Source organism: Zosterops lateralis, assembly GCF_965231275.1.
Source record: "Zosterops lateralis genome assembly, chromosome: 10".
In the NCBI taxonomy this organism is placed as follows: Eukaryota; Metazoa; Chordata; class Aves; order Passeriformes; family Zosteropidae; genus Zosterops; species Zosterops lateralis.
The window spans coordinates 4,925,827-4,946,822 of record NC_139770.1 but is presented as its reverse complement, the minus strand read 5'-3'; the positions used below and the strand labels follow the sequence as shown (position 1 = coordinate 4,946,822).

General features: G+C 40.0%; 1 protein-coding gene across 3 annotated transcripts in view; it reads right to left on the bottom strand.

The window, feature by feature from the left end:
• Positions 1–496: 496 nt before the first annotated feature.
• FNDC3B (fibronectin type III domain containing 3B) overlaps positions 497–20,996 on the bottom strand; it is a 187,141-nt gene continuing 166,641 nt past the window's right edge. For all 3 annotated transcript variants that reach the window (XM_083868442.1, XM_083868443.1, XM_083868444.1), the window contains exons 24-26: positions 14,000–14,166; positions 11,137–11,264; positions 497–4,046 (exon numbers count right to left, since the gene is read on the bottom strand). In XM_083868442.1, coding sequence (XP_083724568.1) covers positions 3,735–4,046; positions 11,137–11,264; positions 14,000–14,166 — 607 coding nt within the window. In that variant the 3' untranslated portion in view covers positions 497–3,734. The remainder of the gene's footprint in view (positions 4,047–11,136; positions 11,265–13,999; positions 14,167–20,996) is intronic.

The window sequence follows — 20,996 nt, the reverse complement described above, 5'->3', positions numbered from 1 at the left end:
AGTAAAAAGTAATTAAAAAAGCAAACAAATCAATTGTTGTATTTATGCAGTGACTGGAAGAAAAGCATTAGAAAATTAGCCTGAATGTGTTTGACAAGAAACATGTATGCATACTAGATTAATTCATCATGACAAGGAATTGAATTCATTGCACATAATTAGTAAGTTAAAAGCTCTAGTGTTTCAAGTGTTTAATTTCTAAGAGAGAACAAACCTAGGTATGTTTCTATAAATATAAATCCTTAATTTTTCTTGCAAGCTATTTAAAAGAAGTGATTAGAACACACCTGACCGTCAGATTATCACTACAAACTTACTCTTCACAAAACCACAAAAATCACTCCAATTACAAACCAGAAACATCTTGAGGTAAATTCAGGGCTCCCACCCTTGCTCCAGGATGCACAACAGCACTGAACACATGGACCCAAAAGAGGTGTGTTCAATTAAAATAAAGAATTAAAACAGAAAGAATTAAAACATTTATTGGGCATAAATATATTACATATACACTACAGATACAGTTAAGTCTTACATACATAGTGTAGTATTTGCAAAATCTATACATTAAAATTGATATGGCAGTTTTAATATAATGCATATGAAATAGTCTAAAATTTACAATACAAGAAAACTTCTGATTATTTTTTTTTTTAAAGTTGAAAAGCTTGGAATGTATGTTCCCATAGTGAGGTAAAAACATTTTCTTTTTCTTTTTCAATTTAAAGAACTGTGCAAGGATAAGGTTCATACACATTCAATTAGGGCACTTCTCAATCGTGACACTGAATACTGAGCTACTGGAGCCAACAAACAGGATTAGAAAACACTTCAAGTTCATAAAGAAAAAGGCAGAACAATATAAAAACATCTCTCTCCTTCCTTAAGGGCATTAAATACTTAGTGTTTCATTCTACCTTTGTTGGTGGTGGTGGTGATTTCTGTGAGAGCAGAGTGCCCTGGGGTTGGATCCAACACCTTCCACCTGGACCAGGGGCACGAGGTTTGGGAAGGGCCAAGGCATCAGCAGTGGTGGGTCAGGGACAAGGTCCCTCAGAGCAGGAGGGTGTGACATCCTTTGTCACCGACACACGAATGACAACCAGATCACTGTGGCAGGAGGCACAGACTGAAAATGTCGAATTCCCTGCGCCTGTCCCAGCTGCTCCAGCACAATCTCCCAAAAGCCCAGCCTTGGGCTGGGGGCTCTGGTCAGTGTGGTTTACCAGGGACCCAACAATCAGCAGTGACAGAAGATGATTTCAGTGTGACTGACTGCTCTCCCCTCCACTTCTGCTCACTGCTTTTAGTAGCACTCGTATTTCAAACTTTCAAAATTGCTAATCTAGGGCACATTGGGTTTTTTTTTTTCCTTTCTTTATTAAAGCAGTTTTGTCGGTTTTTTCTTAAAAAAAAGGTGTCAAGCTCGGATTTCATAGCAGCACTGCTCAAACAATATACCAAAAATAAAAAAAGGGAATCTATTCAAATTTCTGGGTTTTTCCAAACTAGCGGTCTTTTCATCGTTTTAAAAAATACACTCTTCTCCCCTCCAATGAAAACAGCTGTATACTCTTTGCTCACAAAATACAGATGCAAGGTCACAGAGTTTCATATCACAAATAAATTTAAATAAGATGTAAATAAATTTGACAAGCCATGACTTTGGCAGAAAACAAAAAAATATATATATTTAGCTCAATGCCATTAGTTTGCAAGGCTAAATCGAACTAATTATAGTCAATAACAAAATACAGAACATTTCTAATATTTGCTACATCTAGAGAGGCACACAGAATAATTCATTGATCTTAGCACTTTCTTTCCAGAGATGATTTTGTTTTTGGATACATGTAAACGTTTGAATCACTGATAATGGGTTTTTTTGGCATTTAATGTACTAGATGCTCCCATCTTCAAAAACACAAGAAAATGCAAGAAGATTAATAATACTAGGAATGCTGCCAGGTAAAAAGTTGACCTAAAGTACAACAGTATAAAACAGACAAAAATGTAACATGCTATGGGGAGGGTGGAGAGGGGGTTTAGATTAGTACATAAGTACACTTTTTATTTTTTATTTTTTTTACAATAAATAAAAAGATTGCACTGTAATTGGTATTTAAAGTACTGTATGCAGTATATAGTATAAATAAACCTAAAAACAAAAATAATGTTGTTTTTTTCCCCATTACTTTGGTTAAGGGAATATTATGCTAGTACAGGACACTGAATCTTAGACGATGGAGACAGAGCACAAAAAAGCTAGGACAAAAGCAAAATCAAGTAGCAAAAATATACAAAAACAAGAGGCAGGGAAATACACTGTGTCTGTTGCACCCTTTTGGAATCTATTTGCACCTCCAGCTCATTTATGTCCCTGAGGTACTCGCACAATGTTGACTTAATATAAATAACCCCATGACTCAAGAGTTAAAAATCTAGTGTCTCGATGGATTAAAATGTGTCTGGAAGGGGCAGGCAGGAGGGGGACACTGCCACCAGAGCAGGGACCATTCCTCTGCAGGACTCTCATCTCAGTTTTGCCAGGTACCAAGTTATTTCAATCAGCCCCGTGGTGAGAACAGCATAGACACCCTTTTAAAGGTATTTAAAACGAACAGATGTGATTTCTGATACCTCCAAGAAAGTTCCATAAAATAGACACCCCTCCAAAAAAAAATAACAATAATATTAATAATAAAAAAAATCAACTGACAGTAAAGTTTGCTTCCATTGAGTATAAATCTCACCTAATTCAGTAGAGGCAGTAAGCTGTCACCAGCTTGAATCATATAAATCAGGCTGAACGTAATAGAATAATATCTAGTATTAGATTAGGAATAGTTATATACAGTGACAAACAGACAAGTTAAAGCAGCTTTTAAATAGCTGAACATGGGAATAACTAACTATTGCACAATGCCCTCTTACTTAAAATTACTGCTAGGAATCAAAATGGTAAAAAAAAAATCTATAATGCTTCATAATTTGTATGCAGTTTGGTTATTTGATTTCTTATAAAGGCAGTTTATAGTGTTTGTAACTGTAAAAATAGGCAACTAAAAAGGTTTTTCAACTGCAGGATGCTGTTCCAATTTAAATGCACTAAACAGTTAAAATAATGACTTAGGTTTTATCTTGAAAAATTGGGGCAAATGTAGTGAATAAAATTCGTAGGCAACATTGCTAATACTGTTCAAGGAAAAACTGGTACTTGACTAACATTGTATTCTAGTCTTACCACTAAACACACTTGTGACTAATGTTTAGAAGGAAAAAGAAGAGACAAAAAAAAGTGACTCATGATTAAATTTTCCTAAATAGTAAGATAAAATAAGAGACTGCATGAACTTCAGTGAAAAAAAACCCAAAACAACCTTGAAAAGGCAAATTGGTGACAATTTTGAAATCGTGAAGGAAAAACAACAACAACAACGACAAAAAATCTTGCTTTTGGTATCTGGTTTGCTTGTTTCTCCAGTTTGACCACTTCCTAGTTCTGAATTTCAAAAAGGTGCATCAAAACACTGATTTATCTTTCTTCAAGCTAGAACTGTAAAAAAAACCAAACAAGAGCAGTATATAAAAAATGCACGGTAGAACGAAGGATTTAAAAAAAAAAACCAAAAGGGAGGAAAGGAGGAGGAATATCTGAATAAATGTGTGGATTATAATGCGTAGCATTAGAGTCAAACCTGCGGGTTGTTTTTACGCTCCGGTTGGGGATGGATCTACTTCATAAAGAAGTACTGTAATATACAGGCGAAGATGATGGAGAGGCTGGCGAAGCCCAGCACGATGAGGGCAGCAAACTGCTCGTCCGTGGGCACCATGGCCTTGCCCTTGTGGCCGTCGGGGCCGCCCGGCTCCCCCGGCAGCTCCGGGGCCCCGCGCGGCAGCGCGAAAGCCACCGAGGGGCTGAAGGGGCCGCTCAGCTCCTGCGACGTGTCCAGGCACCGGCGGCAGGCGCACACGCGGAAACGATAGTCCGTGTTCACCTGGAGGCCTGAGATGTGGAATGTGGTTTCTTCTCCCTTGTACACCTTGAAAAAATAAAGCAAGGGGGTGGTCAGACACAAGGTGGTTCAATCCCTGATTTCGCGGCGGCGAATGGCGCTACGGTTCGAGTGCGCTCGCGAGGATTTCACCATGGAAAGGTCAGTCTGATGCCTTAGGTTTGTAGCTTTTACACTTTTCAGATCCTGTATTGCATTAGTGTGTAACTCTGAACTCCATATAAAGTGTTAGTTTGGTCAGACAAAACAATCCTTCCAGGCCCGAGAACCAAGGTCAGCATTAGCAGCCTCAGGCCCCAAAAAGTGTAAATAAAAATGAACTGGGAAGAAGCAAACTAGGGGAATATGACTTTATGACCTGAACCTATAATTGGACAAATAAACTCTGATATGCAAAGAGACCTAATTTATATCTGTCTGAAAAACCCATGACTCCATCTTGGGTGTGGCCTCCACAGGGCGTTTGCACTGCCCAAGATGCATCTATTGAAGGCCTTTAATAAATATCTGCTTTATTCTCTAATTCTGTCCAGCCTCTGTTCCAAGTAGCTACTCCAGGCATCAACTCAAATCTCTAAGGAAATGCTTCTCAAAGGAAGGAACTCACTGAGTCAATGCAGGTTTCGGAACAACAGAGGCACTCAACAAGTCTCAACACAGTGCACACAGGGACAGACAACAAGTCACTCAGTGCAGCAATGATAACACACACTAACCTTTTGTGGGCATGATAAATGCCACAAATGTATTTTTGCACTCTGAAACTGTGACTGTATGCCTAAAACATGTCTAAGACATAATCACCCTGTCTGGCCCCAAAAGGAAGAAAACCTTCAAACAAAGTTATTGGAAATCATTCAATGTGTAATTGCACAATTGCTTACAAACGTCATTTTAATGTATTTTCCCCTCACATTTCTCTCAAAAACAGCAATCTTGCCAGGAATTGCACTTTAAGAACTGTGGGAATAATAAAATATTATTAAGGTATGAAAATTTCCTCTTGACTGCATTAGATTTGGTTGTTTACTAATCCAAACCCATCACATATTTACATTAATCAAATGTAGGTACCACATGCCTCAGAGCACGAGTCACAGTATCAGAAAGGAGAGAAAAAACTGAGTATCTGAGACAATTTCGTGACTTAAATGGAAAAAAAAAAAACTGGAAACATTTACAAACTCTGAAAACAAATAATTTAAATAATGGATGGTTGTTGAGACTAGTATTTTATGAAATGAAAGAAGTGTCACAGAGTGGCTGTGTATGCTGGGGAAAAAACATCCTGAACTTCAGATGCTTCTTCCTCTGCTCATTTACCATTTCCCTTCTCTTTGCTGTGGGAGCAGAAGGCTGAGAGCATCTCTGCCCTCACAGAGGCAAAAACTCATCTTAGAAAAGGGGAGCAAGTAGGAAACTAGTCCCAAGCCCATAGAGGATTTCCTGTGTGTTACTCTGGAGTAAAAAATGAGGAGGGAAGAGAAGCAACCTGCTCAGCTAAAGACCACTTAAAGAGCTCAGCTTTCCTGCCCTGCCTGCCCCTGAGACTCATCCCTTGGTTAAACAGGTTGCTGATCTTTTGAGAAGGTCTGTGACAGAAAGATTAAGGTGCTTGTTTCATTTGTCTTCTCCTTTCCTTTTCAGCTTTCACAGCTTTTCCCAATGCAGTCTGAGTGATGGTGAGTCTGGGTTTCCAGACTAACCGCAAGTCCTCTAACTGGCTCATGTTTCTTGGACCCGAGGCACAGATCAAGAAACAACGTTTAAATAAATGTTGCCTTGCTCAAGCTTTGCAGGAATTTGCAGAAAGCTCCCTCTAGGTCAAGTGAGAGCAATACAACAAATTCATCCCATAAACTGCTGTGACTGGCCACAGCCATGCACTGCTGCCTTTCCTCTTGTCTTTGTTTGTCTTCCCAATGCCAGTGAGGATGAGTCACTGGGTTACAGGAACTGCAGGGGAAACAAAACTGAAAGTGCTGTAGCAGCCCACAGAAGGGATGTGAGGGTTGAAACCTCAGTTGGCAAAGCATCCCTCATCCCAAGACACCTCTGCCACTCTGTTCTCCTACAGCAATTCCATTTCTAATACCCACCTGCTGTGGGCAACTGTGTCCCACAGGACCGGGGCAGGATTTTTCCACCTAACTTCCATTTCTTTAGATTCTCAGTGCAACTCAAAGGCCCCACAAAACAACTGTCAGCAAGATTTTGCTTTCTGATGCTGCTGTAATTAATCATTTAATTTCAAAACATACAACCAGAAAAGCTCTACATGCCTTTGCCACAAATAAACCTTTGTAGCCAATATGACCACTTCTGAACCAAGATTAAAAAAATCCAAATATTGACATTTAATTTTAAAAATTGCCCTCTAAACTTCATAAATTACATTTAAGAGATACTAGGGATAGCACATATACAGCTTGTCTTTGCACTGAAAAAAATCCTGTCCAGTAAAAAAAAATTGAAAAAATCCTGAGTTTTTCACTTGTTTTGTTCTGTCAGGGTGGTGAATACCAGTGTAACTGGAGGCCAAGTTTGGCTAAATCAAAGACCTATATCTTCATTACAGTCTAACAAGTATAGATGGCCAAGTTCACTCAATCCAGCTATTCAACAGCGCTTCTCAGAAAAAGGCCAGACAGCCAAGTGAGAGAAGAGTGTTAATCTGTAAGGGAAGTTTGAAAAATTACTGAAAGTAAATAGATTATGAGAATTACTATTCACCAATGATAAAGACAAAACATTCCCTGCAGTAGCACTAAGACAGTTATGGAAATTGCCCTGCTTTCAGTGGTTTGAGGAGTATTTACCAGCAGTGGATTTACCTATCAGTAACTGGTAAACAATTATTAAATTGTCACCCACTCCTGACAATTGTAATCTCTGCCAGGGGCTGCAGCAGCACCTCAGAGCTGTGGGAGGATGCCCCCAGCACAAACACAGAACAAATATGGGAAAAAGATTGTTTACCTGTTACACTCTGTTGAGAGGACTTTACACATACAACAGAAAAAAAAAACCCTTGGCAACTATGAATAGGGTCTTTAAATCTGCTGAACAAATATGAAATCAAATAAAGCTCTGTGAAGCAGCAATAGTATTTTATATATAGCACATTATGCTTTGGTGGCCAACAAGCCAAAGTGAAGTGCCTATCCAATTTATCACTTTCGGTTCCTAAAACCAGCTTTTTGGTTTGGACACTTGAGAATATAATAAAAATGCGATGAGCTTTTTGCCTGGCTCCCTCAATGAAAATATCATCACAAGTAATAAACTGCTGCTGAAGCCTCTCTTGGTATTTGATCCCACTGATGGAGCTGGAGAGACAGAGAATTCCTGCAGGCAAGGATTTCTCAATTTCACTGTTCTCATTAAATAATTCCAACCCTCTCTCCCTCCTTTCCAAACAATAACAAAGACAACCATAATTGCCCTGTAAGCAACACACTGGAAAAGTGCAAGGTAACCTCACCTGGTTCTTGCACCCTGATGCAATGGCCAATGTCTTCAGTAATTAATAAAAACCTATTTTGTATGCTGATAAAAAGACAGAATCATAGAATAGTTTTGGTTGTAAAGGACCTTAAAGATCACCCAGTTCCAATCCCCTGCCATGGGCAGGGACATCTTCCACCAGAGCAGGCTGCTCCAAGCCCTATTCAACCTGGCCTTGGACACTGCCAGGGGTGGGTTTCAATCTATGTCAAAAATGTGGCCACTTTAAAAACTTTATTTCTTCTAAGTCACCTGAGAGATTTCTTTTTAAGAAACTGGATTATAATTTCATCAGCTTCACTCACTCCACTGCTGAGATATTCAAAAACCCCTCAGAGTTGTGTGACACCCTTGTCCTCCTGAACAGAGAAACAACAGTTCCTCAGAGAACCTGCCTTGAAGTTGTTTGCACCAAAAAACCCCAACCAAAGGAAATTATTTGCTCCAGCTCATGACACAAAATTGGCACCAGGAGGCAGAAGAAATACTCAATGCAAGTGGCACTAAATGCCAACAGGTACTGTGTCATTCTGTCATATTCTGGCACACAACCAGCACAAGTGCCTTTGACTTAGTGAAAACAGAGAAGGAAACCCAATTTTTGGCTGAGTAGAGCTTTACTGAAATTATCAGTTCACTAAAGCATTTCAGATATTGTGTGTCTACACAATCTAATTCAAATAAAAAACAATGATTAAAGTGAGAGCTTGGTAAAGTCAACTGAGCTCTCCCAGGCACCCACCTCCCAGTGCAGACCTGAGAACCACTGGGGGATTTTCACACACCCAGGGTATCCCACCCATTGTTCTTCTTTTGGAAAGCATTTGGAGACAGTTTTTTTTCCCCCAGAAGAGATGTAGCAGAAGCTGATGAAACACTGCTGCCTCCAAATTCTCAGAAATTTCAAAGGTAGATCATTTTGCTTCAGTGACAAACAATTTAAGGATAAAGAAGCTTTAAAAAGTTCAGTTCTGACTTCCCATGGTCAGTTCTTGGGAGGACCTTGTTCCTGGGTGATTCCATCCCCAGAGCTGCTCAAATGGGAAACCAAACCTTAGGCTGGGCACTGCAGCTGTTATCCCAAACTGCAGCTCCTGCAGGTACTGCACAGCCCAGCCCACTCCCCTAAATCCACATTAAAGCTGTGCCAACACAGAGACAATTTAATACACTTTGGAGCTAAAGTCTGACTGACTAAGCTATGCTAGATAGAAGTGCAAGAAAAACAAATCCAGGCCATTGATTCCTGCAATCTCCTGTGGCTTACATCCTGATTCATAAACAAGGAAGACTTGATTTCCTAAAAACAACTCTCCCATGCCATTGCTTTTTTAAAAATATCTGTAAAGATAAAGCACACAAGTACACAAAAAGGAACACACTGTGTGAGAAACAAGGAAAGGAGTAGTTAGCATTTTTTAAAATACAGTTTCCAGGGAGCTAAAATGTTATCTGTTTAGCCAGTCCAGTTCTTCAGACAATTCTCAGCAGAGAAATATTTACACATATTCTCCCAGAGGAGAGCAGGGATGGCTGTAGTCCCAGTCTGAAAAAAAGGGCTTTTGAGTACTTTGGTATCACCTCTGCTAGATCAAGTGGTGACAAATCGGCAGCTTTTAGGCTGTGGAGGGGTGCAGACACTGGGGTGCAGGGGAGGGAGACAGTTCAGGTGTGACAATCTAGAGAGAAAGGACAGCTTTACCCAAAAGCATATCATTGGCTGATATTGCATTCCATGAATAGCCTGAAAATCTAGAGTGTATTTCATTTGTGCCACCCTTCAAAACAATTTGCAAAATGTTTCTAGTATAATACACCCCTTTAGACACATATGCAAAATACATATGTCACTTGCAGGGAACAAAATATATTTTAAAATAAGTTTAGAACTTGCACTTCAAAGGTAATTAACATATCAATAACATTAATGAACATATTGGTGACAGTGCTTTTCAGTTAAATAGCAGCAGGTGATCACAGGCATGTCAAAGCAGAGGTGAAAATGTATTAGCCAGAAAAATCACTGAAAGGTGTTTCTGTATTTTATCTTCTGTGCACATTACAGGAGCTCAGAGCACGCAGCCACTGCAGCTCATGGACAGGGACCTGCCCCAGTGCTGAGACACCACCCACATTCCTGATGGAGAAAAAAACATCCTGATGGGCAAAGGTGATTTCTGTGAAGGTGAAACAGTGGAAATCTCTCTCTTTCCCACGGCTGGTTATCAGCCAGCACAACTACACAAGTCCCAGTGTCACTTGGAGCATCCCAGCCAGGAACTTCTTGCAGGGAGTTACTGGTGACAACTCACACTGAAACCGCTCACCAGGCTCGTGCCTTGTGAGAAATTAAGATCTTCAATATAAGAAGACCCTGAAAGTATTTTTTATTTCCTTCACTGGTGTTTGTTTTTTTTCACACCACAAATTCTGGACTGTGCAGATTAAGCCATCACTTATGTCCCAGGAACATGAAGCTGTGCCCTGTTCTCCCCAAGAACATTTTAAACACTGGGGCTGTTTACTGAAGGTAACACGCCAAAGCTACTCTGTGCATCAGGCAACAGCAAAATGGTTCCACTTATCCACTTGCCACTGACATTATGAGGCCAACACAGTACACTGGAGTTTCATTACCTACACCAGCATCAAAAATGTTTCCTGACAAAAACAATCATTAGGTTTCTGAATCTTTATCACCCCCATGAACTGTCTTGCATTTTTCTTGTTATTTTTGATAATTTATTAGTTCACAGTAGCATTCAAAAACAGCCTGAAGAGGAACAAGGACACAGTTTCAAAGAAAGCAAGACCTTATACGTATTTTTAAGAGTTTAATTAGCACAGCGTAAGAGTTTAATTAGCATAGCATATCTCATTTCCCTAATTTGGATTTATTAGGAATCTGCATGAAAATGAAAGAAAGCACAGGAAAAAGAGAGCACACAGATGAAGTGCACTGCAACTCACACAGCCAGAGGTGTGATAGATGAAATAAAAGATCTAACTGTGAATGAGCTGTTCTGTTTCAGGTGCTCTGGGGAAGTGTCCACTTGTGATGTTTAATCCAGACAGACAAGGAAAGAAGGATCAGCTGTACTTCACTGCCTTTGCTTCCCCAGTGTCAGAAAGGAAACACAGCAGTTACACGTGCATTAAAACCTCAGACAGGGATGAGACAGATGAACAAACCACTTAAAGTGTACTTGACTGAAAACCTTGATGGACAGTCTTGGAATTGGCTTAGAAAGATTCATCTTTTTGACTTCATCTCATCTCCAGATAATGGTTAAGAGCAGCCAGCTCAGAAGCAAGCATGGGTGGACAGAACTGTAAGTTTTTAAAGGTTAGTACAGTTAAAAATAGTGATTAACCACAGAAAGAACACAAATCACTCCAATAAAATAACGATGTTCCATATTCTCCCTTAGGGAAGAAAACAGCCCATTACAGCCCTTAATTTTGACTCAGCCTTTACCAAAGTGCAGCTGACACATCACCATAGGGTGTAATTCAATACAGGAGAAAGAAGCAGCAGAACAGTGGATTTTCAAAACCATTTCCATTATGCCATCAATTTAACAATATTAAATCCAGACCATTTCCCTACCTGCTTGTATTCAGATTCTCTTCCAACCAGTACCTGCAGAACATAACCTACAGGATCTCCCTTCATGGGTGGGACCATTTCCCAGGTAACTTCACAGGAGTTTCCTCCCAGCTGTGTCACTCGAGGGGCTACAACAAAAGGAAATGTGTTAATGTTTAATATAAATATTGCACTGAAATCTTATTTCATGAGCACTGTAACACATACCAGAACATTTTTAAAAGGGTAGGGCATCTCTTACCTGTCAGCTCTGTGAGCTGCTACAAAGGGAGGAGTGGATTTAGAGAAAACTTTCAAAACTTAATTGCAGTGCTGTGCACTGATCTTTTCAAAGCAGAAGCCAATGCACAAATGACACAGGCATTCATAAAAGCAGCAATTCTGTGAAGCTCTGAGCAAACACCTGTGCCAGTGGAGATGCCTGTGCATCCCTCCCATGCTACATGCCATTGAGAGAGAGGAATAATATAAAACATTTCATTCAGGAAAAATAGGAGAAGGAATGTGAGAAGAGAAGCTAAAGAATCTTTTGTATTAGAGATGAAGTCCAGCCCGGGAAGCAAAAGGACAAGCATAATTTTCAAAACTTAGACTTGAATATAACTCTAAGCCTGACACCCACTTGATCAGACCTGCTATTTCCAGCCAGACCTAAACTATTGCTCTCACAAGAACTGCAGAGAAATTCAATTTGTCAGGTGTTGCAAGGCTGCTGTCCTTGGCAGAGGCTCTCTCACCAGCTGAAAGACAAGGGATGCTGTGCCCTGACCCACGGCAAGCTCACAGGTGAGCCTAGCAGAGCAGAGACAGGGGCAGCCCATTTTTATGTACAACAAAGCATCTGCCACTGGAAGGCATGAAAAATACTCCAGCTTTCTCCAACCTCTTGATCAGGCAGAGGCAGCAAGCACAATACCAAAAAAGAAGAATCAAACTGGGAGAAACAAGAGTGGTGTACACTTGTCTGAGTTAACGTGTGCACGTGCACGGACATGAGCTTGTTAAAGGCAATCTGGATCCCCAACTCTACAAACACAGACAACAGGAGGGTCTACCAGAGAAATAAATGCTGCTGCATACATTACACGAATTTTAGACTGATTTGTTACTTCCCAAGAGGAACACATGAATCATGAAGGCCCAAATGTAATCAATATCCATTTACTTCTCTCTGCACATCTGCTAGTGTTGAGAGACTGTTAATAGACGCCTTCATCTTAGCTGACAACAACAATCTCAATTATTTTGCCTCCTCCTTCCATCCCTCACTTCAATACATGTTAAGATTTTTGTCTGACACTTACAAAACACTGCCATTAACAACAAAGCTATTCTAGGGTTGGCATCACTAAAAGAGTAATTAGGAAACCTTATAGGAGGAACAAACACTTTCTTCTGATAGATAAAAACCCAAACTAAGCTGATCACGTAAATTCCTCTGTATTTCTTCTAGCACAGAAGGGAATCAACACCATCATTCTGCATCACCACTCCTCCCCCATGGCATCACTTCCCCTCAGCAGTGTTCATTAGCACAGTTTTGTCATGCCCTTTTCTCTGTCACAGGCAGTGCTCTGTCAGGTACCCGAGGTCCCAGCCCACACATGACCTGGTATTTGCACCATTGATACTCAGCCCAGGGGATGAGTCACATTTCACAGGGACTCAGCAGGCACACTGGGAGTTCAAAACAAAAAACGTAGGTGAGGTGGACTGAATAAAATGGATTTTTAGCCAACAAAATGCAAGTATGACTACAGTGCATGTGGGCATCCTGGGTCATCCCACGCCAGTTCCCTTCCCTTGGCTGGGCAGCACATCTCACCTCTGTGTAAAGATGTGAACCAGGATAACTCACCCCTGGCTAAGTGTCCTTACCCTCAATTCCACAGGTATTTTTAGCTGGAGAGTGTTTTTCTCCCTTGAGTGGCTCAAAGCAGCAGATTTAGCACAGAAAGGGACTCTACCAGTGCTCTTCCTTCTCTAAGCCTCACAAAAGGTATCAAAATCACCAAAGCCAGATTTTAAATACAGAGAAGCAAACAAAACCTCTCTGATAAACTGACAGTTGTATCTCTCAGAAAATCACAGGGCTTGACAGGGAAGACTTTACCACCCAGGGAAAAAGGTGCATTTGATTTCAGCTCAGCTGATCTGACAGCCCATAGAGCAAACCCACCACCTTTGTAAGAGGCCAAAGAAGGACTAATTAAGCCTACAACAAAAGGCTTAATTACATGAAGTTTTATAATGAAACATCTTTCACCATGGTTTTTACTTTTGCTCCTTCCTTCCTTCCTTCTCTTCAGGAATATAATTACTTAGGACAAAATTTACACACAGACATTTCATTATAAAACTTCATTTAATTAGGCCTTTAGTTCTCCTAGTGGAATACATGCTGAGTTCTAAGTCTAATGCTCTGTATGTGAAATATCATAATTAATTTTATACATTAAAGGAAAAATAAACTCTGAAGGTCTACACTGGACATCACAGTCACAACAAAAAACATTCAACTTAATTAAAGCTTAAGATGGTAGGTATACACACACACATACAGCAGCTGTTAGATCCTTTGTGGTAATCCAGAGCAACCCCATGGTAAACACTGATAGCAGCAGTATTTTAACAGCTTTTTATTACAACAGTGGGTGACATAACCTTTATGTTGCTTGTGTGATTGTTTTGGATGGTAATTTAGCTCCCCACCATTAAGTAACTTCACAACTCAAGAGAAACCTACAGTCAGCACAAACTGGTTCTTCACATTTGTTATTACTTATTTATGGTAACCCTTATAACCTCCCCTCATACTTACCAATCACATAAATATTTACATGTAAAAAAACCTGTTACATACCTTTGATTGCAGGTGGGACTGACTTAGTTGTGCAGAAGGTACAGATTTCTGAGAAAGGTCCCTCCCCAGCATCATTGACTGCCTGTATTCTGAAGGAGTAACAGGTGGATTCCGTCAGCCTCTGAATCTTGTACGTGTGACTTGGTCCCCTATAAATTGGGATAAACCTGTAACAATAAAAAATGACAGTATGCAGTTACACCAGAGTGCCACTGACATTTTTGGCTATTGCACTCAGCAGCTCAAAGTATCCATCTAAAGAAAACTGGCACCACTTGCCCTGCAGGGCTGTTAAACACACATTTAAACATGTCACATTAATAACTGATGATGATGAGGAGGAGGTCAGGGACAGCAGAAGTTTATTGGCCCTTTTGAAACTACTATTACCTTGCAAACTTGTCCAACAATGTAATACTGAACAAAATCAATGTCACTTAAAAAAACAAGTATACAGCTGCTAAAGAGAATCTGACTTTTTATCTTCTATCCCTCTGCTCAGATAAATGCTTTTCACTAACAGCTGTATGTCAGTCAGCAATTTCTGGCTAAGCCTCTGACCCCAGGAGCGGAGCACAGTGGGGATGAAAGCAAATAAAGAGGAAGCACCCAGACTGCATCATCCACTTGGCCTCCACCAGGGAACAACACCTTGCACGCAACTGGCCTTGGAGAACAGAAAATTTGCTGCGTAGGATCATGTACTATTTTTTGATTATTTAGTACCCTTATTCAAGTGTCTTAACCATTTCAGAAGGTTTTAAATCAACAGGAAGCCAAGAGATATTTTTCTCTGACCTCCCTATCTAGGTGCTAGCTTTATGCTTTGCCTTTGCATAAAATACAGAGTACAACCAATTTGAGCATTTCAAAGAAACTGGGTCTGTCATTAGCTCTCAGAGAGAAAAATCAATTTGTATTACGTTATGATTGCAATCCACGTAAGTACAAACAGAGATCAAGAATCATCTGTAATAAAAGGAAATATTCAGGTAATTCAAATTACTGGAAATGTACTCTGAGGACTAATGGGACTTGCTACCCCCACTGAGTTTTAGTGAGACCCACACCTTGATAGGAAACTAAAGATCTGTGCCCACAATTTTTTAAGAGGAGAGTTTAGAGCCAACTTCCAAAAGAAGAATTGTTTTCTTAACCTTATGTTTACCCAGTTTAAGAACTCCCTGCTATCTCACATTTCTGAGGCTCATGTAAGCAGCCACAGCACATTTCAAAAGACTGACACAAACTTGTGATCATGGGATAAAATTTCTTGAGATTTACCATGTGATGAGCAAAGAACACACACTCAGGACAACATTAAGACTCAAGAGACAAGATGCTCTCTCCCTCTGCACTTCTTGCAGCTCAATCAGGCAGCTGGCTCAGAAACCACTGCAGTACTCACAGAGATTTGTCTCTGACCCTGATCCAAGGGCAACAGAGAGCAAAAAAGATCCAATGCCTATTTTAGACTAATGACCTCTTCGCAATCATTTGCAGAGTTAGGTGAGCAAGGGAGGATAAATGTATCTTCCCAACTCCAGGTGGGCTTGAGGTACATTTCCAGGCATTCATATGGCAAATACCAATGACTCAAATGACATTTTCACCTTTTGGATATGACTAAGGTCACTAACACTTCCCAACACTGAGGAAGTGATCTGGAAAACATTTGAGCTCCTTCTGTCATGTGGGAACTGGACTAATACTCCCAGTTCAGTTAATCCCAATACTCCCATCCTCTTCCCATCTCCACTCCTTTCTACTTCTCTGTCTCAAAAAACATCTGTAAGGAAAGCAAGAACTGTTACAGAGAAGCTTGTACCACAGGACTGTAATGGAAACACACTTAAAACTTCTGAGATTTGACCACCTTTGAAGAAAGAGGGCTCCCAATTTTGAAAGAAGAAAGGCTGATGGCCTTTCAATCAAATTCAGTTGCTGTTGGGCTTTATTGTGACACTAATGCTTTGTAATTGTGTTTCAAGATGCAGATCATGATGTCAGGCATGTAATGAAGGTGAAAGACTAACTTCAAAATACTTGTGATTTTTTGGTAAGGTAGTATATTCCTCATGTGTAAAGCAGGCATTTCATAATGCTCCAGGATTATTTCTGTTATTTTAAAAAATATTGTAGTTAATTGATGTAGGTGGCTATAGATATGGAGCAGTCTTTTCACTCTCCTGGGCTTTCTGCTGGAGGGCCACAATGAACTTAAAGTTGAGTCAATCAGTGCAGCTGCACATTGCTGCTGTGAAATAGGCACGTGTTAAAAAATTACCTTAATTAAAGTAACATGTTTGTATTGTTGCATTTTCATTTTTAAAATCTAAATCTAGTTTAAAAAGCACATTTGACATAAGCTCTATGTACCTTTGCCTTCTTGGCAAGCCTGTTATTGCTCACTGTGCTTCATCCAGGCCTCATTCCACACACTGCCTCAAGAACAAGTCAGCTCTGAGCTTGTTTGCAAGGACTTAATATCTTATGCATTGAAAAGTTGACTTAATTTGTGTATGGAAACCTTCCCTGTCCTCTATTGCCCTCTCACCCTCTTCAAAACAAGACATTTTCAAATCTCAGAGGTTTGCCCAGTTGAAATCAAAAGACAATAGGCTACATACCTCAACTGGCACCCTGCCTTTGAAAACATTCAGCCTCTGTGGTTACTGGCATTCTTAATACAGCTGTATCTCTTTTTTTAAAAAAGTTTGCACCATCCACAATTAAACCTGATTTATTCTAGTTTTCCCATGCTGCAGTGCTGCCTCTCCTCTCTATTAAATTAACAGTAGATACCAAAAAGAAAGCAACTTTCTCCAGGGATGGAGTTACTTCTCCCTCATCTCATGGAGTGATCCCAATTCTCCCTTCCCAGACATTCTCACAGCAGTCACGGATTATTCATTTACCTGCACTCAGCAGAGGAGAGAGAACATCATGTCCTAGAGCAATTGTTAGGGAGACACCACTGCTGTTAGTTTTTCATCAATACCCTTTTATTCCCAGTGAAGATCTCCTTGGAAGTATTTTGCATGCTGCAGCTATTTTGTTTCCTCCACTTCAGTTACTTCCAGTGGAGCAGAAGAATATGAATGTACTTGCTCTACCTCTGCTCATTAATTCCCAGCACATTTTGAGCAGCAAGTTCCCTTTCAAACTCTCAGGTTTTTGTTTATGTTTTGGTAACCTGTTGGTTCTTACAGGAATTTAATTTGAAAGAAATTCTACTGTACAGCCCTAAGTAAGATGGAAATCTTGGGGGGAGGCACAAAGGCTGAAAGAGCCACCTGAATGATTCTGTTGCTGCCTCTCAAAATAGGTGGTCAGATGTCAGGATTTTGGCTGGAGAGCAATCATTAATACAGCACCGGTCTGACCTGGTGGCCTGAGGCTTCACTTCAGCACACAAAGGCAACTGCCTAATTAGGAACTGAAGTACAAGAATTTCACAAACCAACAGCTCTTTTAATATTATTAATGCTACATCTCGTTATCTACACATTTATTGCCCTCACCTACTTTCTTAGACTGCTCCTCTAATTTGGTTGCAGAACCTTATCAACCACTCACTGATTTATGAGATTTTCTCTCTCCACCAGCAGCTCTCTGTACTGTGGGTGGCAACAAGGAAAGCAAAGCTTCAAAACAAATTCATCTAATTCAGAGACAGAGGAGTGAAGTCAACACACAAGTTTTTTCATTTCTGCTGTATTTTTAAAACATTCTACTCAAAGAAGTTTCACATCTGCAGCATCTCTCATCCCCACATCCATCACTTTACCTATAACCAGTACCAGGGTGACCCAATCTTATCAGCTTTGGGGCACTTTTCCAAGCCATTCTTTGGGATCTCCTTTTGCAGGCAGGTGCTGAGGGAAAGTAAACATAAAACAAGAGTTCTCCAAAGGAGTTTTGTGCTCCCACCACCTCTCCCAGCTCTGGCTTCCAGTCCTAAAATAAGGTGTGGACCAAACAGGTGGGATGCACAGGCCCCTCTGACCTGAAGATCTGTTTTCTGGAAGATTCCTTTTGGAAAGTTTTATCTATAATACATATTACATGTATTACCTGTATTATAATATATGCTCACCACTGCCAATATTATTTTTATTTTTATGAATAATAATAGTAGTAACAACAGGGCCCAGTGAAGGAAATATTTCTTTCCTTCTACTTCGAAAAGCAAAACTAAGCAAAGAACAGAAAAAGGCAGGAAGAGAAGTAACAGTCAGATGGGAAGAGTCTGGTTTTCTCCCCTGAATTATCCAGCACATCTGCAGGCAAGACAAAGGATACCTGCTGCCAAAAATCGATTTTTAGCCTGTTTCTACTAGATTATCTTTTATCTGCTGCTGAATTTGAGTTTGTAACTCGTATTTACAAGGGAAAGCCACTTGTCAGATGTCTGGAATTATTGAGAGTTGAAATATTTCAGCCTACAGAAGCTCCTCCAGAGCAAGAAAAATAGCTTTTTTTGGAAAGAGCATCTGGGCACATTCAGAAGGAATGGAAGACAGAGCAGCAAAGTGCTTTGTGTAGCCATATCTGGAGGGCAAGGAACAGGCAGGGAGGGTAATACTGAGCTTAAATGGGAATTAACAGCATTTTAATGGAAGATGTGGGAGAAATTGGGGAGAACATCCAATGGCTTCTTGAAATTATACAGTCAGGAAAAAATAGATGATGAGGCAGCTACAACACCCTGTCAATAACTAACAGTAGATATAAATAAGAGTGAACTTAAAGCTAAAACCAAAAGAGAACAAACACAGTTCAGAGCAGCAAGCCAATATTCTTACAGCCCTACACGTGTTTATCTTCCCTGTGCAGCATTAGAGCCACTTTCCCAGTGTGGCAGCAACCAAACAGTGTTTATGGCCCTTCCAATGATGCTCACTGAGCACATTGTGTCCAGGCTGCTGCTGTAACAGCCCCAGGAACCTGGGCAGAGCAGGAGAAGGGAGCCAAGCTCAGCCTCTGCTCCAACAATGTCAGCAAAGTGAGGCTGGGATCTAAAAATGTGCCCTTGGAAAACTGGCCAATGTGATCCTGCTGCACTAAGCTGGGCCTCCATTATACTTCAGAGATTAAATATTAGAGTCATTACTCCCATCAAGGCATTATTTTTCTCATAAAGTTGTTACAGATGTGCAGAAAATAATTTTTATTACAGTGACAATCTTGGGTCAAGATGCTGCTCTTATTTATAATCTGCTGTGTGGAATATTCGGTTACCCATGAAGTCTGAAGCACCTGCAGATGTGCACAGATCAAAATAAAGGAGAAAATTTTATTTCATACCAAAGCAGGGATTTTTTGAATACACTTACAGAGTAGCATCTTACTCTTTTGTCTTGTCAGCTTCCTAACAGCTGAAACACCTCATCTCACACATTTAATGTGGTTTTGTCAAGCCTCACTTTGTGTCAAATAATGACACACATAGAGTTAACTCACACCTACTGTGAATGTTGGTTTACTCCTGCTTCCAGGAAGAAAGATGAAATACATGAACAAGTTAACTCTCTCACACCTGGGAACAGTTCTCCCTCTTCTTTTTCATTTGCAAAGCCCCAGCTATCTGATCAGAATGCTGCTAATATAAATATCACTAATATTAATAGCAATACTCACCTACACAAAGCAGCAATATGATCAAAAGTTGGCTTGAAAACTTTCCTGAACATTAACTTGCTATCTAGCCAGGCTTGCAGTGGAAATTGTAGTATGCCATCTGTCTTGGTGCTCATGCTTAATTTCCTTTTATCACTGTTTTACCCAATATGAAAATGATTTTTTCCTGCAGGTTTTTTGCAAGGATACGTTAACTTATCTGATTTTGTATTTTAATAGAATTTCACAAGCCAGTAGGACTGATACATAACAGTAATTGCTGTTAAAATGGGTGTAAATTATCTTGATCAAATCAGGAGTGTAAACAATTTTTTAATTAGACTGCTTGAAACTTGCAGTAGCCAGGGAATGATTATGCTAAAGTCATCAGGCAAGGGCAGCTCATTCAGCAACTCATCCCTCTGTGTTTCTATTCCACCTTCAAGTTAAAGCAGAACAAACACCCCATGTTGAGGCTCATGTTCAACCACTCCCTGCTACCACCAGCTGAAGGCAACAGAAGTGTGGGACAATTGTCAATGATCCTTACATTTTATTTTTAAAGAATATGTTTAGGGTCTTTCTTAGTTCAACCTTACCAATGATTCCTTCTTAAAATGTAATTACATGTGCATATATTGATTGTGATTCTGTACACACATAAAAATCACATAATTTACCTCAACTGCAACATACAGTCATCCAAAATAACCACAAGCAACTGATAAATGACCCACTGCTAATTTACTTGCTAATTCTCCCTTTCAGACTGGATATTGTGAGCATTTTAAGACACTAAGAGGTGTAATTAGTAGTGGGAACAACCAAAGATTAATTACCAGTACAGCAGGAAAAAAATAAACCCGATTAATGAGGTTCATTTCTTCCACAGAGGATAAAATCCACAGTATTCTGGAAAGTAGTGCAATTTGATTAACATAAATTTCTTGACATTACCATGATTAGAAAATGAAGTCACAACTGATAGTTTATTTAAAAAAGAAAGGAATTTCATAGGCCTTCTTACATAAAGGTCACTTACTCTCAACTAACGTTTCTATGTACTGAGCTTTCCAGAAACAGATTTTTCTTCATTTCCACTCAGTGCTACCCATAATTGAAAGGACAAGTGATGCTAATTTCATCTGCCTAAATGTCACACCCCGAAGAGCTAATGGGAGCTAACGCAGGAACATCTCTGATGTGCACACCTCCTCAAGCCCTTACACTAATCAGTGCCAGAAGATTTCCAAGTATTTTGCTTCACAGGTCTTGAAATCAATGAAACATTTGGTCTCCAACAACTGGCCTGTTACACCTCATTACAGAGAGGAAAAGTTGAAAACAATCCTTAATGACCAGGACACACTGGAGA